The sequence below is a fragment of the Triturus cristatus genome, chromosome 9, assembly GCF_964204655.1.
Source record: "Triturus cristatus chromosome 9, aTriCri1.1, whole genome shotgun sequence".
Lineage (NCBI taxonomy): Eukaryota > Metazoa > Chordata > Amphibia > Caudata > Salamandridae > Triturus > Triturus cristatus.
In genome coordinates this window covers 92,289,787-92,317,651 of record NC_140592.1, presented here as the reverse complement: position 1 = coordinate 92,317,651, position 27,865 = coordinate 92,289,787, and the positions used below count along the sequence as shown (strand labels likewise).

At 45.4% G+C, this 27,865-nt stretch overlaps 1 protein-coding gene across 7 annotated transcripts in view; it reads left to right on the top strand.

Moving 5' to 3' along the window:
* LOC146797467 (protein SSUH2 homolog) overlaps positions 1 to 27,865 on the top strand; it is a 249,177-nt gene that overhangs the window by 102,425 nt on the left and 118,887 nt on the right. For all 7 annotated transcript variants that reach the window (XM_085624496.1, XM_085624498.1, XM_085624495.1 and 4 more), the window contains one exon: positions 19,618 to 19,736. In XM_085624496.1, the coding sequence (XP_085480622.1) occupies positions 19,618 to 19,736 (119 nt within the window). The remainder of the gene's footprint in view (positions 1 to 19,617; positions 19,737 to 27,865) is intronic.

The following is a 27,865-nucleotide window of genomic DNA, read 5'->3' as shown; positions in this document are numbered from 1 at the left end:
AAGTACGGGCAATGTCGTCACAAAGGGCATGAGAAGCGGTCTCAGGATTTTCGCAGGCCTTTGGGCTGGTGAAGGATTTCAGTATCTGAAATAGGGTTTTCGGAGCGTTCTCTTCTTTAATTAGCTGTTGAGTGATGAACGTTTTTCGTGCTCCTTTTATATTTTTGTGATAGGAGGAGAGAGCATTCTTAAAGTTGTCTTTGTCCCTCGGTTCCTGGGACCTTCGCCAGCATCTCTCCAGGTTTTTGCATTTTCGTTTTTCAGCGCGCAGGTCAGGAGAATACTATGCTGATTGAGGGTGCCTGGCTGTATTAAAAAATGTTTTGAGGGGCGCAAGCAGATCAATGGTCCTAGTAACCATCGAATTGAATCTGGCTAGTCCCTCCTCAATGTGGGAGGGTTTTGCTTCGGTTTCCCAGGTTGGTGAGAAAGCTGCCAAGAAACTATCTGGGGAGATCTTATGCCATTGTCTGCGGACGCGGGGGCATTAACGGTGGAAGTAGCAGTCACTCTTGGGCACAGAATAGTAAATTCAATGGACACATTCATGGACATGCAATGATCATCTTGCACACGATGTCTGGGCAGTACAAGAGCCTTCCACCTGTGACGTCCAGGCACCTGAAACATGACTTCAACACACCAAATGTGTGTTCCACGATGCCCCTGATGCGTTTGTGGGCCGCATTGTACTGCCTCTGGGACTGTGTGTTCGGGGCACGGAGGGGTGTCATCATCCAAGCGCAGAGTGCATATCCTTGGTCACCTGAGACAGTGCAGAGAGACATGAGTCAACAGTTGGTTCTGCATGATGTGTTGGCAGGCTCACTGTGTCATTGGTGTGTGATATGTGTGACTTTGTGATTCCTTTATGACATGTACTGCTTGTTGCAAATGAGCGGCATCAATGTGTAGTACGTAGCCTCACTGCTGCTCCTCCCTCCACCAAGCCTATTCACTAGTGTGTGCAGTGCGGTTGCATCACCTGCACCCCTACGGCACACCATTGTCATGCCCGTCCGTGCATGTCCACAAGCCTGACTACGACACAGTGATGTTGTGTGCTGAAGGTGTGCGGCCACGTGCGTGTAGGCCTATGGTAAGGACAGGGCAGACACAGATGTAGAGTTCATGCCTGGCTGAACTCGCCATGCGGTTGAGGGTAGACCTCTGGCTTATGCTGCGGTCATAGTGACACACACAACAGTTGGCATGTATGATCCCGGACCCTGGGCGGGCTTGCTCACCCTCATGTACCCCTCGGCCGAGTCGCATGCCGTGGGCATGCAACGTAGCAACATTGCACAATGCGTGATGGGTGGCGCAGACACTACATCAGAGACACACGCATCAGTTACCTCTTTCTCAAGGCATAAACTCAACCACGCCCAGAGCCACGTGTCGAAAGACCACACCCACGCCGTACTGCCGTAAGCCTGTCAACTCACGCTCGCAGGGGGGTCCGACACAGCCACATGTCCCAGGTCTACACCACTGCCTGAGGTGACAAGATTGCGCACGTTGTACACAGCACAATGGGATGTGGTATGGCCCGGGACCCTCATGCCTACATAATGACCACACGGACACAATGAGACACGTTGTGATACGGGCACGTGCACCCGGCACCTTTTATTGCCAGGGTCACACGTCCAGTGACGCCTGTGCTGGATGGGTGTTGGGTGGTGTAAGCAACCCCTCAGGGATTGGTTGCTGCTGGCAACAACTACAACAGTGATCAGACAATCAGAAGTCCACAGTCCAAACAGCATGGGTCCATGACTTGAGCTGCACAGAGTTAGTGGCCCCGGATGCACTGCGGCCGGCACAGGCACACCCGCAAGGGACAGTGACTTGTGGTGCACTGAGATAGGGCCACAAGAGCTGAGCGGGTCCTCAATGATGTCCCAGGAGAATGTCGCGGAGTGTTACGGGGACAGTGGAAGGTGTCCATCCAGGGCATGATGCAGAGGGCAGTAGCAAACAGAAACAGGCATAATGGAGTAGATGAATGTTACAGTCTCCTTTTTCCCACCATGTCAGTATCAGCTACATGATGAAGACAACCCCCAGGCCATGGACCCAGACGCCAACATAGTCTTACGGGAGAGTGCCCATGACTCCCGTGGCACAGAGTCAGTGGCACCAGAGCTGGAAGTGGATGCAGTCTGCGATGAGGCCTGTACACTGATATCAACTCTGCAATTGACAAATCAAAAGTCACTTCACTTCCAAATGTGTGTCTTCTCCGCCCGCAGTGTGTGCCAGAGGCAGCTTTCAGCGTGGGGCAGCCACTGTGGAGCCAGCTCCTCCTGGATCTCTAAAACACGGCATTGGAATGGCATGTGGAGAAGATGCCTGGGTGACGGAGGTGGAGGCACCAGAGCAGGGCGGGTGTGCACCCTGCGATGATGCCGTGTCCTGGCTGGGACGGACTGGATTGGATTTGTCTGATGCCTGCTGGACAGGTGTGTAGGCCTAAGGCAGAAGTCCGCAAGGGCCCACAGACATGTGTGGTCAGAATGCTATGCACAGTGTTGGTGGCACCACATCAAAGGGAGTATAGGGATTTGAACGATGCCTTAAATATGTACTCTGCCATTGTGTAATCAAGACTCAGTTCCAAATGTGTAACCTACTTGTCTGCTGTGTATGCTGGTGGAGTGCGTCAACGGGAAAGGAGTACTGCGGGCCTTGCTTGCGGAGGCCGTGATGGTCTGAGGAGGCTGCCATGGTCGCAGGCCTCAGGCTTGGAGCTAGCACAGGCACATGGTGGGCACTTTTGGAGACATGCCAGTGTCGGCAGGTGAGCAGTGAGGCCTGAATGCGCAGGGTCAGACAGGACTGGTTTAGGAAACAGCGGCCTGGGCTGAGTCAGGAGCACATGATCGCAGGTACCGCCGCACACGGCGTCGGCCTCGTGGTGGGGTGAGAGGCGCCACCCTGGCAGAGACGTTGGCCATTCCAGAAGAGAACCACGCCTAGGGCTACGTGCTTTTTATTCACACCCCTACGCTAGCCAGGCCCACTCTGCACACGCCTACAGGGGGGACGTAACAAGCTACATTTCCGTGATCTTCCCCACTGGCTGGGGTGACATGGTTGCGTCCACTGTCCGCAACACTACCAACACCAGCATTATATGTCGACATGGATATGTCTGTGGTCTGCATACTGCAGTCTGTCCAGCACATCCACGCCACACTTGGCAATGTATGCATTCTCATTCATGGGTCACTCGCATCCTTCGCACATGCCTGTTTGCCACCTACATCCACATTCTGCTGGTATGTGGCTGATGTGCCATGCCGTTGTTGGCTCATGTACATGGCTAGCCCAGGTTGCCACAGTAAGTTGTGCTGTCGGGTCTGGTGGGTGGGCATGTTGTTTGGCATGTTGTATGTGGGTTTGTAACATGTGTATTGCCAGAGTTGTGAGTAGCATGATTGTGGAGTTGAGGTGTGTGGTGTGTCCATTTGGTACTTACCAATGCGCACTACATTTCCGTAGGTGCCATCCTGGAAGCGCCGGTAGATGATGGACTGACGGAAGATGTATGAGTCGTGCACACTGCCTGGGTAGTTGGCAACGACATTGGTGAAGAGTCCCCGGTGGTCCACTATTGCCTGCACATTGATGGAATGCGTGTGCTTTCTGTTGCGGTAATTGTGTGAAGTGTCGGTAGGGGGCAAAAGTAGGACATGTGTGTAGTCAATTGCCCCCAAGACGTGCGGGAATCCAGCTATGGCGTAGAATCCTTGCTTGGTCTCCAGCTGTTCCTGCGCAGTGTGGGGGAAGTATAGGTAGTAGGGTACCAAGCTGATGATGGCATCCAGGACAGGTTTGAGGAACTTGGATAGGGCTGGCTGTGTGACTCCTCCGACTCTAGCGGTTGTTGGTTGGAATGTCCCAGAGGCCAACAGGTGCAGCAAAGCCAGCAGCTTTGTCTGAGGTGGGATGTTGGTTGTCCGCTGTGTTGGTACCGTCAGTCTGTGGGCAATGATGTTCAGGATGCGTAGGATGGTTGTCCTTTTGAGCCTGTTGTGGGCAATGACATGCTCTGGTGTTAAGTCTGTGAGGCTGTTGCGTTTCCATAAGGTCCACTGTCTTTGTCTGCGCTGCCTCTGTGGTGGTCCGGGGGGCAGCGGTGGGGGTCTGGGTGGGGGTGGCGGCCCTGGGGGTGGTGGCAGTGGGTGTTGTGGCCCTGTTGGGGCTCCGAGCTGCATGATGAGTAGCTCCATGGCATCTGTTGTTCTTCAGGTGTGGCTCTAGGCTGGGGCTCCCTTTATGCTGCCGGTTGTCGTCCTGCTTTGCACCAGGTCAGAGCAGGTGTTAATTTCCTGCAGCTAACATGCCTTATTGCATGTTTTGTGTTCTTATCGCCGATCTGGCTGGTCGTTGTGAATGATGTGGAGTGGTGTTGTCACGGCTTTTTGCACGGGAACGTCTACTCTGCATCTCATTAGCGATAGTTGCCGGTGTCATCTGTGGCGATGTTTTTTGAGGATGGTATTGCAGGAAAACTGGTGATATAGGCTGTATGCACCAGCTTGTGAATAGGGCAGTATATTTATCGTGACTTTGGCTGCGCTGACGTGCCAGTAACTTGGCGATAGTTCCTTGAGAATATGCCCCCTTGTGTACAGCATATCCATGCGTGTTACTCCCTCACTATGAATCCAGTCCATAAAACAATAATATCTAGCAGATGTGTGAGGTGAGAGCCATGAGGCTTCAGGTAAGTGGAGTAGGCAAGATCCCCTTTAGGAGTAAGACTGATCTATCTGAGACATTAACACTACAATTTATATTTTTCTAAATATTTTATAAAACAGAGCAAGGAGCAGCTTTCTGACACACACTGCCTCTTAAGAAGAAAACATAACCTCAGATATACGGCACAATGTTAATCTGATCTGCAATATTTGTTGTTCCACACAGTCCCTTCATGTCTACAGATTCACTCAGTAAGACCATCCTCTGTTCTAGACCTTTGCAAACTTAAAAACACCAGACCTGAAGGCTCTCACTGCTCAGCGGATCCCTTCCGTGCCCATCACTTTCTCCAGTTGACTACCATTTAACATTCCCTTTGGCGTTACACGAGTTATTAACAACAAGTTGATCATCTAATAATAAAGCTTGGTAACAATGGATGGAGACTGGAAGGAAATGCTCATATCATACAGCGACAAAAAGATGCTGGGATCTAATGCAAGTAAACAAGCATCCAGTGGCTTTCAGGTCAGATATCCACTCCTAGGAATGCACCCAGAGCATCGATAAAGGAAGCATTAACAAACCTTCTTATAACTTCAGAAAGTTGCAAGACCAGTTTTTGCATAAATTAAAATTTCACTACTGCCTGGTGACTATTTTCTCCTGAATGCAGTCTTCAAGCCCAAACATCACATAGACTCCATCCCCGCAAACACACCACACATGGTCACCCCAGTCGGGCCAGAGTCAGCCCTACATTTCCCCTATACCCTCACCCTCATTCTGGTGTTTCCTTCTGGTCAACTGTCACTCTTTGCCTGCCCATAAGCTGGACATATTTTGCTTCTTAACTGAGTCTAGCCTAGATGCGCTGTTTCTCACTGAGGCATGACTATCTGAGGACTCTGAGCCTGATGTTGACCAAGCCCTCCCCCCCATTATCATATCGAAAGGCTAGATAGGCAGGGTAAAGGTGGTGGTGGGATAGTGATCATATATAGGGAATCGCTAAAGTACTTAACTTTGTCGCTCAATATTTTGAATTGTGAGAGTCTGTTTTTTTTGCTAACACCATGCCCCACTTTTACTTTTTCTGGAATACTTTTGTGTAGACCTCTGGGTCCTTATGCACAATTTGTTCAGGTTCTTCCAGAGGTGATTGCTGGACTAGCCTCAGATAGGGCCAATTTCACCTTACTTGGCGACCTTAATCTTCATATTGATAACATGAACATCAATGCTTCCAAAACTCTTTTACAATACATGGCCTCCTTACAGCTCGTGCAATTTGTGGATGGCCTGATTCACAACAAGCGGTACACCATCAACCTTTTTTTTAGTAACATCTTTCACCTTCAGGTCTAGACCCATTTACCTTTAACCCGGTCAGACCACTTCCTTATCCCTATCACTCTCCCCATGTCTTCGTCATCTGCTCCTTCTCCTCTAGTCAGATGGCTGGAACAACCCTGGCCCAAACTTAATTTTGAAAATTGCTTCGATGCTATGGAAGCATTGATACCCGATCCTTTAGAACATGTCACGGTAACCACTCACGGGTTCAACAAGTGGTTTACTAAGTCATTTGACACGGTTCTACCAGTAAGGTCGAGGAAAGATTCCCAGCGGGACCAAAAATCCCCTTGGTTTAATGTCCATCTAATGTCCTTGAAGAAAGAATGTAAGCAATTAGAGAGAAGGTGGGGAAGCTCTTATGATGAGCCCAGCAAATCTGAATACAGGAAATCCATCAGGCTTCATCACACAGAGATTAAAGCGTCTCAAGTGGCCTTTTTTCCAGTAAAATGGCTAACCCCTATGATTTTCTTAAAGAGATTTTTAAGATTCTCAAAAGTACTACAAAGCCTCCAACAGTAATTTAAAAAAAATCATATTTGTTATTAGTGCATGATTGACAATCATATATGCCATAATTATATTTTCATTAACAGTTAGCAATTAAACAGAAAAACATACGAAAATACCAGAAAGAAAAAGGAAAGTAAGATCATGCATTATTTTATTGTTTATTCCCCACCACTCCCGCCCCAGAAGCGGATCCAACGACCCGCCCATCCCACCCATCAGGAGTTGGACACCCTCAATTACCTTTAGTTTTTAGATTAAAAAAAATTAGAAATGAGATGGACAATTGGAGTTTACCCATACTTCTCGAGCCATCTAGTCAATGGTGCCCAGATTTTAAGACCTTTAGATCGAGACCGCGATCCTCTTTTTTCATAAATGGATTTTTCGAAATTACAATTTGCCAATAAACGAGAAAGCCATTGATGAAATCCAGGGGGGGTTGAATCCAGCCTATTATCGACAAGTGTAAATTATGTAATCTTACTAGTTCAATTTTAGTTTTAGCGATCAAAGGACCTATATTATCATCGACAATGTTTTCTACGTTAGCCATAATATCTACTCCAAGATATGTTGCCTTTTCCACCTGTCTGGTGTCATTACCCACACTAGTGTTATTGCAAATAATTTGAGTTTTAGTATTATTGAGGGAATAACCCGAAAGCTGCCCAAATCTCGCCGCCTCTGCCTCAATCTCAGCTATAGCTGTTTCAGGATTAGGGGTTACTAGAGCAATATCGTCGGCATATGCCGACACTTTAGTTTCCCAACCATGAGATATGATAGGACGGATATTCATATTATCGGCCAATTGTCGTAAAAAGGGGTCTATGTATAGTGCAAACAAAAGCGGCGAGCTTGGGCAACCCTGTCGGGGGCCTCTGGTTATTTTAAATGCATCTGTAAGTACTCCATTTAAATGCAATCAGTATGCAGTAGGCTGGAAATACAGCCTCTTAAATGCCTGTATGAATCCTTTGTCTATTCTGATCCTTGTCAGGGTCTCTCATAGGAAAAACCAGGAGACCCTGTCGAAGGCTTTTTCAGCATTTAGCAATGTAAGTACTATTGGATTACTAAAAATGTTGGCGGCATCAAAGAGTGAGATGACTCTTCTAATATGATCTGTTGTGCTGCGTCCTGGTATAAATCCATGTTGTTTGGGTGAAACTACTTTGTGAATTACTGAAGCTAAGCGAGTGACTAAAATTTTACAATAGATCATGCTATCGGCATTTATCAAAGTTATAGGGTGATAAGAGCTTGGTTCCAATGCGGTTTTATGTTTTTTCATAAAAACTATAATTTTTGCTTGTGTCCAGGATTCAGGTGGTCTCCCCCCTTGAATACATGCAAAAATAATTGTTGCATACAATCTTTCAACTGGGTCCAAAAAAAAACAATTTATAGAATTCTAGGGGTATACTATCTAGGCCAGTCGCTTTACCACTAGGGAGACTATTAATACATAGTAAAATATCCACCCATTGGGGGAGCTCCTCAAGTTGTTGCTGATCCTCTTGAGTAAATTGTTCGGTTGGAATCTAAGATATGTCGTAATATCTCCCAAATGGCCAGCTATAACCTCATGGTATAGGTCTTGATAATATAAATAAAACTCCTGAAGGATTCCCTCTGGATCTGTGATTTTTCCTCGTATAGGGTCATTGATTTTGCTATTATATTCCGTGTAGCTTTTTGTCTTGCTCTAGTTGCAAAGTGATGCCCGACCTGCTAGCTACACTCATACGCTTCCTCCCTCCAAGCTGATACTCTATCTGCAGCCCTTTTGGCTATTGTCTCCATAATTGACGACTTGGCTAACATCACTTTTGCAAGTGCATCTGCAGAGTCACCCCCATTCTGGAGCACTGTAATCAAATCTTCTTCAGTAGCAGCAAATCTACTCTGCATATCATTTATCAGTAGATGTTTTTCTTTATTCAGGGATAGCGAGAAGCTAAGAGTATCTCCCCGTATTCCTGCTTCAGCACATCCCATACTACCTCCATCCCAACACTCCCTATATTCTCTTTATGAAATTGAGGGATCCACGTTCACAGTATTCTTTATTAAAAAGTAAAGACCATATTTTGGATACTACCCCTTTAAGTTCTACTACTAAGGGGTTGTGGTCGGCCACTATACGTGGAGCCTTCTCTATTGAGCAGGCGTGAAGAATAGCATGGGATGCAAATATGAAATCTAATCTTGCATGCTTATTGTGTGGGAAGGAGTAAAATGTAAAACCTGGATCCAAGGGATTCTGCCAATTATAAATATCAGTAAGTGCCTGTTCGCGACAGAGTGTCCTGAAAGCTCTAAACACCTTTGGTTTCCGACCACTATAAATCCAGTCATTATCAAAAGTTATATTTTGAATGGCAGGTAAATTTATATTAAAATCTCCGCAGATGATTAGGGTAGTGGCCAAGCGGCCAGTTCATAATTCATATGATCAAATACTGCTGGATCGTCTAGGGTGCGTCCATAGATAGAACATATAGTGAGTTGATCCCCATTGTCTCTACGAAATTCTGTGATTGCCCACTTCCCATTCTCATCAGCTACTGTCCGAATAAACTGAATAGATCGATTAGACGTCAAAATTGCTACACCACTTGTTCTTGAATTTTGTGTTGTAGCCCCCACCAATGTATACCCAAGTGTTTCTAATAAATGCATCTGAGCTCTTTCAATATGCATTTCCTGCATGCAAATAACGTCGGCCTTGAGTAGCCGAAGCGCCACAGCAGTGTTCCGCCGTTTTTTAAGATCATTGAGACCACAGATGTTAATTGTTGCTATACACAGTTTACTCATTAAAGATAGCGAAATCGCTCAAAAAAAGCACAACCAAATACCAAAAAACTAGCCCCCAAGGTGCCAACCCCTGCCCCACCTGAATCTACACCCTCCCCTCAGAACCCACCCCCCTCCCACCACCTACCACTGAGGTTACCTGGCGCTACAAGAGCCAGGATGAGGGCATCTGAGCAGTCGAGCCCCCATGCTCCCCCCCCCCCCCGGTCTGACCGCCGCACTTGACTATTCCTCCTTTGTGAAGCAGCCCTATCTAATTTACTATTTTCTATACAGTAGTTGTTGCTATTACAATTATTCACTGCAAAACCGAGATATCTTTTGCGTCGCCTATTTCCTCAGCATGCTAAGTGAGAAATTTCCAAAGCAGCCGAGCTAGATAACTATTTTAAGAAGGGAGAAAGGTGACATAAAAGAACCAAAAATGAAGAGTAATATAAAAACCCTGCATTCATGCATTGAGAGATTGTACTTAAGTCTTTGAATCTTTTAGTCCTTCGTTGTGTCTCCTCTTATATCAGTGATCTCTCGTAGGTAAGCCTGGGCCTGAATTTCAGATATGAGTCAGACCTGGTGAAAAAGGTAATACCATTAAATTCTTTCTAATTTGATGGCCTTGCTAGATCATAAAGTAGCTGACGCAGAAGGAAGTTCCCAAAGTATAGTAACATAGCTCGTGGGTATTGTGCAGAAGATGTACAGCGTTTTGATGGTGTTATTGGGAAGCGATGAGCACGTTGTATCTCCTTGTCGCAGTCCTAGGAGTGTAATTCTAGAAAAGCTCCCTTAAGGAGCGTGATCACAAAGTTCCTTGGATCGTTCCCTTCCACTCCCTCCGTAATCCCAAGAACTCGGAGATTATTACGTCGTAGTCTGTTCTCCTGCTCCTCGACTTTCAGCATTAGATCTTTGACTATGCCATTATGTTCATCTCCTTGCATCTTTAAAGTGGCGACATCCTTCTCAAGGTTTTCAGTGCAAACCTTGACTGAGGTCATTCTGTCCGCGATTTCGACACACGTCCTGCCCACTTTCCTTATTGTGCCTTGTAGTTTTTGCATAGCAAAGCGTGATCTTCGATTATCCAGCTTGACCTCTTCTTGAAGGCTCTTAATTGACTGTAGTACTAGTGCAAGGGTGGGCTCACTCTTATTATCGGAGTTTTTATCTCCAGTACTTCCCATAACTGTATGGTTCCCACCTGAGCACATCGTTGGATTGGACAAAGTCGATAATTGTGAGGCAGAATAGTCCCATCTGAGATCCGTCGTGCTACCTTGATCCCGGGTCTTCCCCCTCTTGTGCCGACAAACCTTTTTCCTCGAGGATTTCGTTTGTGCACAAGCTTTCATGGATAGTTCTGAATCTGTGCCGCTATTCCAATTATGACTCCCTCCATCGCTGGAAGGGGATCTGCTCACCTCAGAAATTTCAGATTCATCCGTTAATGAATACAATTTTTCCATATCATCTGGTGTTTTTTGTCGGAGGACAGTGTGTCTTTTTATTTTCGCTATTTTTGCTTAAGCTAGCAGCATCTTTATTAATTGTTCCAGTTTCAGTTTCCCCTGCAGCGTTAATTTCGGAATTTTGTGGGTCATTCCAAAACTGGCAGCTGGAGTTGATTGTAAAACAGGGGCAGCAGATATCTCCACTGCAGCTTCAGGGGAGACAACAACATTGATTGCGCGGGTTGTTCCTTCAAGCCACCTCCCCCAGCTGCCTCAGCCGTCAACATATTATACGTTTTCCCATCAATCGGACCAAATATGTTGGAGATAAGTGGCTGACCGGGGTGAGCATTGTGGGCGGCTTGTCCGGTATCAATGGCTTTAGCATTCTTTATTTGTGCCTTTTTCTGTTTCGCAATACGGTCATTCTTATCAATGGAAGCAGTTTTTCCAATCTGCTCCCTATTTCTTGCTCCGCGTGTATCAGGGCGTTTCTGATGAGTTTCAGCTAATCCGGAATTGAGCTGCGATACTTCATTCCCTGAGGGAGCTAACAGATGCATGCTTTTGCCTTTCAGTGACTTTGACCCCCGCCCCACCATCCTTACTTGGCTGATTTCAAAGTCCTGGCAACAGTGTCTCCTCCGTCCCCAGCTTACGGATCGAGGGCCGCTGCAGCACTTGTGTAGCAAGTTTGATTCCCTTGAGGTCGTCAGAAGGCTGTGGAAGCCCAATAGAATCTTCTCCAAGGAATGCGTCACAGGAAAATACCGCCGCAGGGCAACACAGATCGAGGATGTTGGAGCGGAACAAGCCGCTGCCGCTGATGTAGGGGGAGAATTCCTCGCCACTGAACGGAGCCCAGCCCGATCCCCTCTCCCAACGAGAGTCACCGTAATCTGCAGATAATACCGCTGATCTATGTATCAAGGGTTGCAGGTATTTTAAAAAGTGGTTATGGTAACATAGCAGGGGTTTTGAAAACTTCTGAGAGTCGAACCGGCGGAGCAGAGCTGACGCGGCGATGCCATCTTGCCTCCTTTGGTCCCCACTACAGTCTCCAACAGTTAGTGTTACTTCTGAAGCCTCTGTTGAGCATAGTGACAATTTGGCATGCTTCTTTCAGCAGAAAATTATGGACATGTATTCTTCTTTTCCTGGTATGCCTAACCTGGTTGATTCTCTTTGCAGCAAATCTCTTTTGGACCATAAAGAGGGCTTTCTCACGGTCTTTCCGAATCTCACTGTGAACCTTGTAAAATATCTTCTAAATACAGTAAAATCTGGCTCCCTCTAGGCCCTGCTCATCTTCAAATTCTCTGCCTAGAGTCTGAATGCATTGCCCCTATGTTTTTTTTTTTGTTTACATTTTTTTATTAGGCTTTTGCGTACAACTGTCCACAATGCATGTCAACTGTATTACATACGAACCAATTTTGTGCATCATTGTGACTGAACATTTCTGTTTACAAGGGTGATTACAGTAGTTATTTTGTCCCTGGAACCTCCTGATATGACTAAATCCACATGTCTCCTACTGATACGTTCCAAGTGACCGTCGCATGTATCGTCACGACTGTACTGATGTGTCACGTGTCATCTACGGTCAACTCGGTCTCCCCTTTACTGTCTGTGTAGCTCCTCCCTTATGACGAATGTGCTCAACTGTTTCGTTAACTAGTGCATCGGTATTTGAACTGCCAATGCATTGCCCCTATGTTGACAGAATTGTTAACCTTTCAGGTTCCCTCTGAGTGGAAGCACGCAATAGTTAAGCCACTTTTAAAGAAACCCAACCTCGATCCCCTTTGCTTGAGTAAGCACAGGCCAATCACCTTGTTACCTGAAGCCTCCAAACTCCTGGAAAAACACGTCAAGAAAAATCATTCTGCCTTCCTCAAACCTAAGGAAGTCCTCCACCCCACTCATGTGGGTTTCCAACCACTACACAACACTGAAACAGTCCTGCTTGCGGTGATCGAGGAACTTAGGCATCTTCTGGATGAAGGAGGATCCACGGCCATTATCCTTTTAGATCTCAGTGCTGCCTTTGATACCGTAGACCATCTAATTCTTACTCAGAGAATCTAAAGTGTAGGTATCGGGGGCAGAGCACTTAAATGGCTTTCCTTCTCTTCGGAGAATGGAACTTTCAAGGTTGTGGATCAGGCCTGTTACTTAGCTAGCCTCCTCCTTAGTTGTGGAGCTCCTCAGGGCTCTTTCCGGAGCTCCATGCTTTTTAACCTTTACATGCTCCCCCTTCCTGACATCATGTGCTCATTTGTGTTGTCACTGGTTTCCTACACTGATGACACCCTGTTGATCATATCAGTTTCTCCCGATCCCAACTCAATTCATCTGTCCTTGACTCCCTGCCTTCAGGAAGTAGCCAGTTGAATGGCTGGCTGCAGAATGAAACTCAACGAGGACAAAATGGAGGTTACGTTGCTGGGCAAAATTTGTTTCAGCAGCATCCCAAGACCTCTACTAGACTGCCTTAATAAGCTGCCCACCCCAAAAGCTTGATAAAGAGCCTCGGGATGTGGTTGGATTCCACTCTTATGATGGACCATTAAGCCAAAAAGCTTGCTGGCAGTTGTTCTTGCATTTTGAGACTTCTGAGGAAGGTTCTTAATCTTCTTCCTTTCGTAGCCAGAAAAGTGATTGTCCATGCCCTTGTGTTATCATGTCTTCTCTAAGGGAACTCCTACTTTGGTTCACCCTGTTATGTTGTCAGAAGGCTGCAGGCCATGCAGAATGCTGCTGCATGACTTCTGATGAACCTCCCTAAACATCAGTCGGTCACCAGGGCTCTCAAAGATCTCCACTGGCTTCCGGTAGCAGGGCAGGTTCATTTCAAGACTACATGCATTATGCACAGAGCAATCAATAAAAAAGGCCCTTTACCGTTAAGACCTCTACCCTCCCCATATCTCATAGATCTTCTTCAGCGCATCTATAAAATGTCCCAAAAATCCGTAGTTCCAAATAGGATGGCTGCTCCACTTCTTACCTAGCACCTAAACTTTGGGATACCCTATCTGTGGATCTGCGCTTATGAGAGAATTAACTCTCCTTTTGTTAAGCCTTGAAGACCTGGCTGTTCAGTTACTAATTCTCCTTACAGCTTCTGCTGACCTGCAATATCTGTTGCAGCACTGGGAGGCCCCCGGGTAGCCACGCGATATATAAAAACTCCAGACTAGACTAAACTAGACCGTACCCAAGTGCCTGGACACAAATGGGGCTGCATCTGAAGAAATGTGCATTACACTTCATTCAGTATGTGGAAGGCCCACAATATGTTTTATTTGATAACAAAAATGAAGCATTGAGAAAGCATCTGCATTTCCTTTGCGAACACAGTGAAACAGAACTAATACCCAAAATGCATTGTATGTACTTCTCGCACACGGCCCCGCCCCCTTCAAGGCCCCACCCCCTCCTCACACGGTGAGATTGCTCTTCAAGTTGGCAGGTATGACATTGAAATGCAGCGCATACTTTATCAAGTAAGATGATCCTAAACAGGTTTAAGCAATGTTTTCTCCAAATGAAAATTTTGCATCCAACGGAAAACGATACAGGTATTGTAAATAGTACCAAACAAGATGCCTGTCCCCACAAGCCCTTGCCCTCACAACTGTATGTGAGTTCAAAAGATGACTCAAATAATCTTGTGAAGCAAAGGAAGGTCACTAATGAGGTGGACGCTGCTTCTTGGGGTACAATTGTTAGTTTGTGCAGCGTCTTTCTGAATGTGTCAAAACAGCTACAACCATTGATCATAATAATAATAATAATAAAAGTAATTCCTATTTGCAAAGTGCAAAGTTATCACCCCTTAAGGTTTCAAGGCGCTTGGGCGGTCGAGGAGATTAAGCAAGCTATTGCCCAGAGTCACATGTTGCTGAGCTGCCTCAGGCTTCGTGGATCGAACCGTGAGCCCTGCGCTCCGGAGTCTGCCACTCTGGCCACTGCGCCACACCTCACAAGGAGTATGTCCACTGGAGCCAATGCCTTTCCTCTTCCTGTACCTATTTTTCACTTGAACCTGAAATGTGGTTTTAGAAGGGGGGTTAGGTAGGTAGAGACTTTCCAAAGGGCTCCTTCCCTTAGTAAATGCGTCCAATTGATGAGCTGGTGACTGTGTGCGCTGTAATTATGTTTTACTTTTGACAAGGCATTTGTTGCAAATGGTTTGCAGCTTTAGGGTTTTACAGGCACATGCATCAAGAGAAAAATCGGTCGCAAATGGGCAGATTCTCAGAATCTGCCCCTTTGCGACCGGTATTTTTGCATTTGGGATGCATCATCCCAAATGCAAAAATCGCAATTTAAGTAATCTCTAAATTGCGATTACTTAAATTGCGATTGCATTTAAGGAATCGCAAATTGAGATTCCTTAAATGCAATGCAGTAAAGTTAAAACATTTGCGATTTCGCTAATAGGGGACGCAAATTACTTCATGGTAATTTGCAAAACCTTTAAAAAATGCACTTATGTGCATTATTCAAAGATTCATGTTGCGCATACACATGCCCTTAGGGCTTGATGCATGTGCCTGTTAATGCTCTAAACAGTAGGTGCCTTTAGTCTTATTTAATACCAGTAGTACTGGTTTTATTGACTTTGGAAGGATGACAGGCTGAGTCGAGTCAGCTGGAACCTGAACTTATTGAGCTGGTGGTTGCACTGGCCTCTGCAGCAGGTGCATTAGCTCCTGAGCTGTCTGACCCGATCGCCCACCTTCCACCTAATTTAGGTCAGACTGCGGCTGCCTCACCACTCACACCCTTGAACGTCCAAGGATCCCAGCGCAGCTCTTTACAAAAACAGAAACCGGGCTCCAGGCTGCCCAGCTGACCCGACACAACCTCAACAGCTGCTCTTATGGAAATGCATGTTTCTTGCACCTTATTTAATAGACAAATGAGTAAAAAGCCATCCTAAAAGATATTTTAAGATCTGCAATAAAAACAAGCAACAAACGAAGAGGCATGCAGTGATGGAAGTGAGGTAGTGGGAGGGACGAGCAAGCAGAGAGGGGCCATGTAGTGACAGAAAGGAGGTGGCGGGAGGGAGGGGTAAGCCACGCACTTGAATGTGAAAGATGGAATGAAAAAAAAAGAAGACGTACCGAAAATACCAAGAGAAGGTACAGGACAGAGGATGTGGCGTCAGTAGCAGTTCGCACAGGGCGTGCTACGGGGCGGTGGCAGGGCGTGGGAGGGGCAGGGTGGGGGGTAGCAAACACAGACATACGACGGAATGGAGTAAAGTAATTATTACGTTCCTCCGTTCCATCGTATGTCAGTGTTTGCTACCCCCCCACCCTGACCCACCCCCGTCCAACCGCTCCGCAGCACGCCCTATGCGAGCCGCTACTGTGTGGCGTAAGGGTCATAACTGCCGCCCTAGGAGAGGGGGAGCCAGCAGGCATAGCCGGCAGAGGTAAGAGTGGTGGAGCGGTGTCGGGGGGAGCCAACAGACAACGGAATAGGTAAAACTTTATTTGAAAAAACATATCTTGCGCTCGCCGCATCGCCAACTCGGATGAAAAGCGCTGTACAGGCGAAACCTAAAAAGGGAACCTAATATCATCTTTCTTCAAAAATCACCACTATTTCAAACCTAATGTTTGTTCCAGTAATTTAAACAACATAAACATATTTAAGAATTGTTTTTTTTCTTTTTTAACACAGTTTTTATCATTGCATTTTGTGGACTGAAAAATGATAAAAGAAAGACTCAGAGACATATTTTTTATAAATAAAACCAACAAGTCTCTGAGTCTTTCTTTTAAAATGTTACACTCCATTTGAAAAGCATGGAGCTCCAGCTAAAAGTGCTTTTAAAAAGGATGCTAAGCTCTCCTAAGGTCATGGTTTTAATGACCCAGGAGAGTTACTTTTCGTTTTTATAATGTTGCTGGGGAGCTGCTTCATTTCCTGTAGCCCCCCACAACATTAAATAACTGCTTGATGCTGCTCCTGCCACTTCTAGGGGCACTACAAGCATAACAATATTGTTTATTATATTGCCCTAAGGTACAATGGGGCGCTCCTTCCTAGGAACAGTGAATAATAAATTAGCGGCTCCTGATGCTCATTTATTATTCACTTTTAAAAAAACTCATATTGGGCATCCCGGTGCACACTCGGAACACCAAAAACGTATGTTTTTAATTAAAGGGAAGGGAGGGCGCAGCACCTCTCCCTGAGCCTTTGCACACCACAGGACTCCCATCCCCCGTGGCTGTATTTTTTGTAAGGGGAGAGGGCACATGGCCCCCGTGCCACTAAAGGCCCATGGGAAGCATCTCTAGGGTTTTAAAAAAAAAAAAAAGGGGGAGAGGACTTTTGGGCCCCCCTCTGAGCTATTAAAGCCCCAGTGACCCCATCTGCCTGGTCCTCTGGTGGGTGATATGTGCCCACCCAGGACACCTACAAACACTACAATGGGGTTGCAGGTAGAGCCACAGGCCCCTGTAACCTCAGTTGGCTCCCCAACCACCTCTGTACTGGGTGCTGTTGGGAGCAAGCACCTTTCCTTTGCTACCACCCAGACAAGAGCAGTGGGCCCGATTCACAGAACTAACTTAAGACAAAATCCTAAACGTACTACTGTTTGGTATTCGCAGAAGTTAAGATTTTGTCTTAAGTGTGCCTTAAGACAGACTTAAGACAGACTTAAGACAAACTTAAGACAGACTTAAGTTAGGATTTTTTCTTAAGTCTGTAATAAGTCTGTCTTAAGTCTATCTTAAGTTTGTCTTAAGTCTGTCTTAAGTCTGTCTTAAGTCTGTCTTAAGACAAACTTAAGACAAAATCCTAACTTCTGTGAATACCAAAAGTAGTAAGTTTAGGATTTTGTCTTAAGTTAGTTCTGTGAATCGGCCCCAGCATTTGTCCACTGTGCCCAATGGGCAGACACAAATGGTGTTACCTGCCTGGGAGAGGGTGGGCAAAGAATGCTTGCAATCTCCTGTGCATGGAATCACAGTGTCCCAGGGTTAGGCTCCCCAGGACACTGAATAGTATCATGCCCTTTTGTTTGGGGTCCCTGGGGCAGATACAACCTTGGGGAGGGGATGTGCGGTCCCCTTCCCTTTTTGTAGTTTTATGGGCCCGGGGAAGGAAGGTCATATGCCCCATCGGATTCAAAGGGATCTTGGCCCCGGGGATGGGGGCCCTGAGTGACTCGAGGAGGGGAGCTGCCTCCCCCCCTCTCTTTCAAAGTGCCTTTAGCAGCAGGGGATGGTTCCCAAGGGCCCTGTGTGGCTCAGGTAGGGGGCCTCACTCACGCCTTCTCCCCATATACATAATATTGTACACCCCCGGGCCCTGGCACACTCCGAGGGTCACATTTCTTACATTTAAATTGCAGACAGGCATTTCCTTCTTTTAAAATATGCTGTTTTCCCGCAGAAGTCGCATGGATTGGAAATTTTCTTAACTGTTTTTTTTATTTCGACCCCCCACAAGGAATATAGGTGTAGGGTATCCATACCCAGCCACCTTATACTTTTTTCATTATTACACTGAGGGCAGGGGATTTAGTCCCCGAATCCTTTAATGGCTGCCTGCAACATATTTTCTCATGCTGGAGTCTGCCAATTTGAGTGCTTTCTCCTGCAGGAGCCTTGGTCCCATTTGAGTGAGTTGGCCCAAATGAAAAAAGCCCCCTTGGGACAATCAGAATGCTCTCTTTTGTGAAACAGAGTACAACAGACTCTAGCGAGAGCACCTTGATCCTTAACAACTCGAAAACTACTGAATGAATTAACACCAAATCATAAAAAGCACACTTTCTGGACCAAGGTTAGCTTCCTGCCAAACTTGATTTAATTCCATTCAGTAGTTTTTGCAGTAGTGTTGTTCAAAAAAGTCTATAGAAAATGCCTGGGAATTTTGTGTTTTGTGTCCCCCTTTCTTCTCGGGCCCTGCTTGACAGGTCACATCGAAATTCTCTACGCACAAACTGGGTAAAAAGGAGAACCTCTTTGGAAAGTTTTGTGAGGATTCATTAAACTGCTTATTAGCAAAACAAAAAAGGTATTTCCTATGGAAACACTGGCCTAACTATAAGTAACCAGTGGCGATAGAACGATAGATAGATAGATAGATAGATAGATAGATAGATAGATAGATAGATAGATAGATAGATAGATAGATAGATAGATAGATAGATAGATAGATAGATAGATAGATAGATAGATAGATAGATAGATAGATAGATAGATAGATAGATAGATAGATAGATAGATAGATAGATAGATAGATAGATAGATAGATAGATAGATAGATAGATAGATAGATAGATAGATAGACATATAGATAAACACACATATGCATTGCTAAAGCATTCAGCACACTTTCTATCCTACAGGGTGAACTGCAATGTCTACAAGCCTCAGGAAGGCCTAACTACCATTGCCACTAACAAGTAGGGTCCTGCTAGCCAGATTCATAAAACTCTCCATCACATTCAGATCATTACAATCATATATGAATTGTCTTAATGACTTTAGTCCTGGTTAGATTTTGGGTTTCAAAGTTCTGTTTGCCACTGACGGAGCACATATGTATTTTCTTTCTCATACTAAAGGTTGTTTTTTGTACAGCATAATTTATATCTACCCAAAGAGATTATGTCATAATCAGTAATACATATTTGGTTCATTGACCTCATATTTATATGATTTGATTTATTTTGGATGATACGTAACAATCCTGTGTTTTTGTGCCTCAGATAACGAGATAGACTCGAATGGTACTCCACCGTCTCTCTGGGAGATGAATGTAAATACGCCCCCCATGTTTGAAGCAGGAAAAAAGAAGTTCATAGTGCCTCACAGCTCATCAGTAGAGGTAGGTTATCAATCATCAATTAATTACATAATAAAAAGCCAAAGTGGGATTTTGTTTAATAAAAATTAAAAAAGCAATGCCCCCCTCGCCTTCCTCTGGCGAGGGGGGCATTTTCAGGTTTTATTGCTACTTTCTGCCTGGTTTCATCTGGCAATGATGGACAGTGAAAACTGGCTATATGTTCACCCACTCTACATTGGGTGGGTGTCACATGGACAAACCTCTGACAGTGCCTACTCTGTTGGGCTGTCAGAGGGTTATGACGGCGGTGAAGACAGAGATGTCTGCGCCATCTACATAATGAATGCCTGCCTGACTCTACATGAGGTAGGCACACTTTCAGTCTGAGGCAGAGTATCCTCTCTTTACATATATTGCAGAGATGTCATCATCCAAATTGAAAGGCACATTATAGATTGTGTGAGGTGCAGTGATGTAGAGTGGAAGGAAGATAAGTCTTAAAAATACCTAACTAGTGAGCTACTATTGTATTCTCGCCCCCAGCTGGTATGGTTAAAATCCGGGGCTAATACCAGGGAGAAACGTGACCTTAATGAGTTTGGTTCCCCTAGAATTACGTCTGTGTCAACATGTTTCGAGATGTCCCCTACAAGCTCTTCCTCATGACTACATGGAGTCCAGCCCCGTGCGTACCACTCCTAATAAATCCTATGATGAGGATACAGTGAAGAGTACACCTAATGTATATATACAAAATACAAATGGTTACCTAATGATACTCCATAACTGTAAAAGAAGAAGCAAAGAGATACATTAAAAACAACCGCTGCCCACTGGAGAAGCCAGCAGACCATATAGGCTTGTAAATACATACATAACAATACCAGATAGGGGCGGGAATAAAATAGTAGCTCACTAGTTAGGTATTTTTAAGACTTATCTTACTTCCACTCCACTTCACTGCACCTCACATAGTCCATAACTAAGTGCTCCTACGTAGTTCGCAAGTTGCAGCACGCCTCAATCCGTAGAGGATTGAGAGGAACCCCAATGATGAAACATGCCACCTAGGGGAAACCCTGGTGGCTGAGGGGTCTCTAGAAAAAGACTATTTTTTCTAGTAAGGTGATTACAACAAACTTTCATTGAATCCTAGTTCCCCCATAGGTAAGGTCTTTTTCGATATACTCGAATTTTGTAAAACTATATACAGTAAAGAGGGTAAACCTAGCCTTAACCTCTACCTCCCCCGATTATTTAGTTACATTATAGATTGAACAACTCAGTAGTCTATGCACGTCTGTTTTTTATTACACTGCTTATAGCCTTTTTTTTTTGTTCACTGTTACTCTTATGATCCCGCACACTGAGACAATTAGAAGGCAGGTCATGAGGCCAATTGTCTAAATTTGGTCTAGCAAGTATTACGCACACCAAGATCATTCTAATGGCATAGAATTTTATTTACCTATTTCTGATTTCATAAAGTCAGAAAACTACTTGTTCCCAAATGTATATTGATTTAAATTATACTTTTTAACTAGTGATAAATGTAAGGCATTTGAGACTGAGCACATCAAATACATCTCCTACCTCCATGGCTATCTTACCAGATGACTGATCTTCATGTTTATTTCTGCATAGGTGATTACACTCAATGAACCCAGTGAGCGTACTAAGTACATGTATTTTGATGCCAACATTGCCAAATCAATGTATACATTTGTATTATACCATCAATTTAAAATTACCCATATGGTGTGTATCCACTTTGAAATATAATGTACAGCCATCTGATTTCTTTTGTGGTTGAATGGATGCAATTTGTAGAGTCTGTTCGCCTTGTGCATGAGCACATGCTCTATTTAACCCCTTCGACGCGCTTGACGGAACGGTTCCGTCATGCACGTCGGTTGGGCTGTGCTTATGACGGAACCGTTCCGTCATGGCCCCGCCCGCGCACGGAATCTTCAGCGTGGCGCGGAAATCCGCGCCGCGCTGAAGGGGTTAAAGGTGCTAGGGCATGAACCTTGTGATTGTTTTGATCAACACAGCAAGGCAAAATTCAGTAACCATACAATAGAACATAACTGGGCCTGGAGTGATTTTTTGTCCTACTTCAACTTGGATGATAACTTCTACGTAGTTTGATATTGGACTTGCACTCAAACACCTGGAACCTGCACCAAAGTCGGACGTGCTCATCTGTCTTGCAAGAGTGAGGAGGATTTATAATCTATCTATCTATCTGTCTATCTATCTGTCTATCTATCTATCTATCTATCTATCTATCTATCTATCTATCTATCTATCTATCTATCTATCTATCTATCTATCTATCTATCTATCTATCTATCTATCTATCTATCTGTCAGTCTGTCCACCTATCTATCTAGTTATACATTAACCAAAAAAACAAAGGTTAAAGTGATATTACAGTTAGGTGAAAACTTCAGTGACAACGTAGCATTTTAAAAAGGCCTGGGCAGTGAACTCCGCTTTGCCCTTGGACTTCGCAGAGTTTTTGCCACTAGTTCTACAAAAACTCCACTACTGCCATATAGCTGAATTTACCATCCAGCGTCAACCCCAACTTGAAGTTCTCCACTCTCCAGCTCTTTTTGCTCACCAGCTCACTTGCCTGCCCGAGTCCCTGTCGGTTGATCGATTGATTCAGTTCACTTCCTCACACAGATCTAAGGGGCATATCATCGAGGCGAGGCGATAGAATTATCGCCGCTTTAGAGTCCGTTTTTGGACGAAAAGCGGCAATAATTTTATCGCTTTATCAGCAAGGTCATGCTATCACGTGAATCCTTGCCTTAGCGTCCTTTCCCGTAGCGCCCACCTTTGCATCTCTAATGAGATGCAAAGTGGGCGTTCCTTCCCAAAATAACTGGAGAAATGTCGCTAACTGACATTTCTCCAATTATCAATGGGCACGAATGGGCAGAAAAGTAGCGCTAACCTTGGTTATCGCTACTTTCCTTACGCCTGCTTTTAGTTTGACTTAGCCATGAAATCCAATGGAAAGTGGATATCATGGTTAAGTATTCCCTGCCCTATCAACAAGCTATCGCCAAACGTTGTGCGATTATCGCTGGATTTCCAGCGATAATCGCACATTTGGCTGCTTGCGCCTGGAATTTATCGCTTTTGAGATACGCGTTGCTGATAGCACGCTATCTCAGCGATTAAATTCAGCGATAGCCGGCGATTATTATCCTAGCGCTAAGTGCGCTTAGCGATAATTATCACTGGTTGTTGCTGATATGCCCCCAAGTCCTGTGCTTTGCCTTTAATCAGCCCCTCCTCCCTTCAATCACATGTTTGCTTTTTCTGGTCTCACCTGGTAGTTAGCTTCTGGGCCACACACAATCCCTGGAAATCGCCGTTTTGATTTAGACCTGCCCCCTGGTCACTCTGGAGCTTGCGCATGTCCCATTAGCTGTGTAGCAGCACATTTCCTGATGACCCCGGCCTCCCGCAGCATTGTCAGTCCTGTCTCCAGTCCCAACATGGCAGCGTCAGAGGATTTATGGTAGCACCAACCCCCACCCCTCTCCCCGCTGCCCCTCCGCCCTACACACCACTTCAATATCAGACACCCAATGGCGCTGGTGGGTCGCAGCGTGTACCCTCTACCCTGCGACCACAACACACGGCTTGCAGTCCGGACCAGGCAATGGAGAAGGCGGTTAGTTACACCCAGGCATCCTCAGCCTGAACGGAGCAACCTGTGAGATTTCCCTGGGAGCAGCTACGACCTGATGAACAGTCACAAGCAGGTGCACTCGGAGGTTATGTTTTTTTTTTTCATACTGAAATAGTTGAGCCATGCTTCATGCTTATTGACAAGAATTATTGGGGTATGGATATTTTGGATTGCCCTTTTTGTGTACTTCACAGCTAGATAAATTGTGTCAGCGATGGCCCATTGAGTGGTGCTGTTGACCTTGCTTATCACTTATCATATCAAGCGATGCACTCTGTCCCCTTGAGTGTGTTGACAGCCCCTATTTATCACAATATCCGCCTATCAGTTGTCTGATGCCATGTCAGTTAGCTTTTAAGCCTAAATGAGTGTGTCCCCATTCAACAGCTGTTTCTTTACACTTGCCATTAGCAATGCTGGTGCTATGTGACCGATTGGTCCAAAGCCAAGGGTCTCTTCAGCCGCATCTAACCAGGCCCCTGTGTATCACTGCCGCCTGCTTCCACTCTTGTGTACTGGGATGGCTCCCGGTGTGGAGAGTTCCTTAGGCACTGACTGTGGCCAGCTACTCATCTCTGCACTGATGGTGGGGGCCCAGAGAGTGTTCGCTCGCGTCCTGCGGAGTCCTGACTGCAGTCTCTGCCAACACCTTTGGGACTACTATTGATGCAGTGCCTGTAGTATCCGAGCACAGTAGCTACCCCTTTCTATGCAGAAAGTGCACTGTGATGCCACCGTGCTGTGTTCCCCTGCCGTGAGACCACAAGGGCCGCGGGGTACAAAAGTTCAGTGTTATCATAAGCAGTGGGATGGAGCCTTCCACGCTCACTTACTGACATAGTTCTGCATTACATGATGGCTTCACGGCCTGAAAGAGTTTATAAATGAGCTTTTTGCCATTTGTTGGCAGCCCATTTATAACAGATGGATGGTTATTAGTGAGGTGAGAGGAGGGTTTGAGCCAAGTGTACGGTACTCCGTCCGCTCACAGAACTCTGCAGAATTACGCAGAGTTTTTAGGTAACTCAGCGGAATTTCACAGAATGAAACTCCACAAGCTCTGCCCAGGGCTAATTTTAAACAAAACAATTCACTGAAATTCACCAGTTATAGTTATCCCTGGTAATTATAACATGGGCACTAAGGTAACTATTACTTACACGCCCACCTAACTATAATGTCACTTTAACCTTTGTTTTTTTCAATAAACTTCTAGGCTTTTTTAATGTAAAGTAATATTTTATTACCATAAGTAAAGACAACTGCTGCTTATGGCCTTTGGCTTTGTGTGATGGGGGGTGGGCCATAGAGCCTGGTCTGCAGCCAACCTCCCCCCGCTGGCAGCCGACCCCGTACCGCACATGGCCTTTGGCTGTGCGCACTATAGGGTTGGCAGCAGAGAAAGGCCTGTTGCCAGGCCCTGCATCGAGCACCCCAAGGGCAGCCAACCCCTCGCCATGCATGGTCTACTGGCATGCACAGCGTGCAGTTGGTCTAGAAGGTCTTGGCTGTGCTCAAGCAGACTTACTGACTTCGCCAAAGAGTCACCAAAATATAAAAAGTGAGACTATTATCATCTTCTCCAAAAATCACCAGCATTTTTCATCTCATGTATATTTTAGTAATTCACACAATGCAATATTTAATAATTGTGATTCATGTACACATTTTTAATAATGTTTCTAATAAAATAACACGTCTGTGAGTCTTTCTTTTAACAATGTTTTTATTATTACATTTTGTAGAATGAAAATGTTAAAAGTAAAACTCAGAGACATATTGGTTTTTTTCCAAATAAAACCAGCATGTCTCTGTGTCTTTCTGTTAAATTATTTCTGCCTACAAAATTCAGTCATAAAAACAATCTCAGAGGGCCTTGTACTACAGCTGAAGAGCATAGAGCGCCTCCTAGGAGAGCTTTTAAAAAACATGGTAAGTTCTCCTGGGGTCATGGTTGTAATGACCCAGGAGACTTACTGTTTTTTTCTAATGTTGCTAGTGGGCCGCTTCACTTTCTGCAGCTCCCCAGAACATTAATAAAATGCTTGGTAGTGCCCTGACACATCTAGGGGAATGATAAGCATAATAATATTGTTTGTTATAATGTTCTTGGACCCAGGAGACTTACTGTGTTTTTCTAATGTTGCTGGGGGGCTGTTTCACTTAATGCAGCTTCTCACAACATAAAAAAAAATGCTTAGCCATGCCCCTGCCCCTTCTAGGGGCATCACAAGCATAAAAATATTGTTCATTATACTGCCCTAGGGCATTATGGGGGTGCTTCCTTCTAGGAGCAGTAAATAATAAATAAGCTCCTCCTGGTGTTCATATATTATTCACGTTTAAAAAAACAAAATTATATTAGATGTCCCTGCGCCCACTGGGGATTCCTATAACATATGTTTTTTAATTAAAGAGGGTGGGGCCCCCCGCCCAAGCCTATGCAGGACCCAGGGGCCCCTCCCTGTGGCCCTTTTTAAAAAAAAATAAAGGGAAAGGGCCTTATGGCCCCCTCACGGGCCACTAAGGGGGCCCCATCCCTGGTGCCTTGAGGGGTACATACACCTTCCTCCCTGAGCCTTTTCAGCCCTGGGCACCCCATCCCCCAGGGCCTCTGGTGTGTGCCCCAGTGCCCACCCAAGTGACCCCTAAAACACTATACTGTTGGCTGCAGAAGGAGCCACAGCCAGTGCCATACTGGGTGCTGGCAGAGTCTGCATCTTTCATTTGCAGGGCAGGAGCAGCATTTTTCTACTGTTCACGCCGGGCGGGTAGCAAGATGGAGTTCTAACCCCAGGAGAGTGTGGGCAGGGTATGCCCGCACTCTCCTGGGCAGGAAACTAGAGTGCTTCGGGGGAGGGCTACCCAGGACACTGTGTAATATCTCCCATTTAGAGTGCAATTGGCCCCAAGGGATGGGGTTCCCAAGGCCCAGAGATACTCAGGGAGGAGGGCCCCACTCAAGCCCCCTCTCCATATATGTAATATGGAAGACCAATGGCCACCACGGGGGGCAACATTAATAAAATGTAAAATGGCAGCAAGAGTTTTTTATTTTCTTAAATACGCTGACATTTAGTGGGAGTCCCATAGGAACACCACTTACAAACAATGAATATATATTTTGGCCCAAGGATGGGGTCCCTATGAGAATTCCCCACAAAGGTTAGAAGAGCACGGTAACCCTTCCCTTCCCCTTACAATATTTTCAATAATTCTCTCAGGAACAGGGACTAAGGACCTGATTCTGATGCGGTTAGGAAGGCCTCTTAACGGCATTTGCTCTGTCCAAATCTGATCGGGAATGTGTCTTTCCAACCAACTCGGAAAGGTTTCCAACCAACCGAGTACGATGCGAGTTAGGCATTAGGAATATCCCACTCCAAACCCGACGGCATTTGAAATGACGGAGCCGTACAGAGCAGAATTGTACGTCTCTACGGGCCACGTTTCCAAACAACCTAGTACGATGCTGGATTTGGACAGCCTTTCCAAATCGTGCCATCTGACTCAAATTGGCAGTTGGAATCGGACTGTGGGGGCCCGTAGTGGGCCACCTGGAGCCTTCCCAATCAGGCCCGTGGGGGTACTGATGGGTCTTCCCTTACCAGCCATGCACAGTGTGGCAGGCACCAGGGGGTCCTGTAATGGTTGTCTGCAGCATGTTTTCTCATGTTGCAGTCAGCCAACCAGAACACTTGCTCCCATGGTAGGCTTGCCCCCATGCGAATGAGTAGGCCCAAGGGAAAAGAATCCTCCCGGGCCAATTAGAACTCTGAAATTGGGTTTGAGGAACTCTCGCAAGAGTCCCTCATTCTTAAACGACCAGATATACAAATATTATTTTGACCCTTAGTATCTGAAAAAATACTGAACAGATTTACAAAAACAAGCACACTTTCTGGACCAAGATCTAGGTTCCTGCAAAATTTGGTGTAATTCCATTCAGCAGTTTTTGCGGTAACACTGTTCAAAGAAGTCTATGGAAGATGCATGGGGTTTTTGTGTTTTGGGACCCCCCTTTATCTCGGCCTCTGATCAACGGATTACCCCTAAGCTTTCTATTCACAAACTACTCAAAAGTGAGAATCTTTTTGGAAAGTTTTGTGAAGATTCCTCAAACGGTGCTAAACTTAGTAGCAAAACAAAAAAAGTATTTTCCTATTGAAACGCTGACCTTACTATAGCAAATTCCAAGAAAAAGGACATACTCAGTGGGGGAGATGCCATCAGGGCCCAAACATTGATTTCCCAATTCTATTCTATAGAAAAATGTGTTCTCCGATACAGAGAAAAAAGCTGAAGAGAATTATATCAAATTTGACAGAAAGTTTGAATTTTACTCAGAAAGTGTCCTTATGGTCATTTGGTGTAAGTATATTCAGCTGTTTTGAAGAAATTCAAATTTAAATAGGCGCTTGAGATGGGCATAAAGGGGTTAAATGTTAGGTAT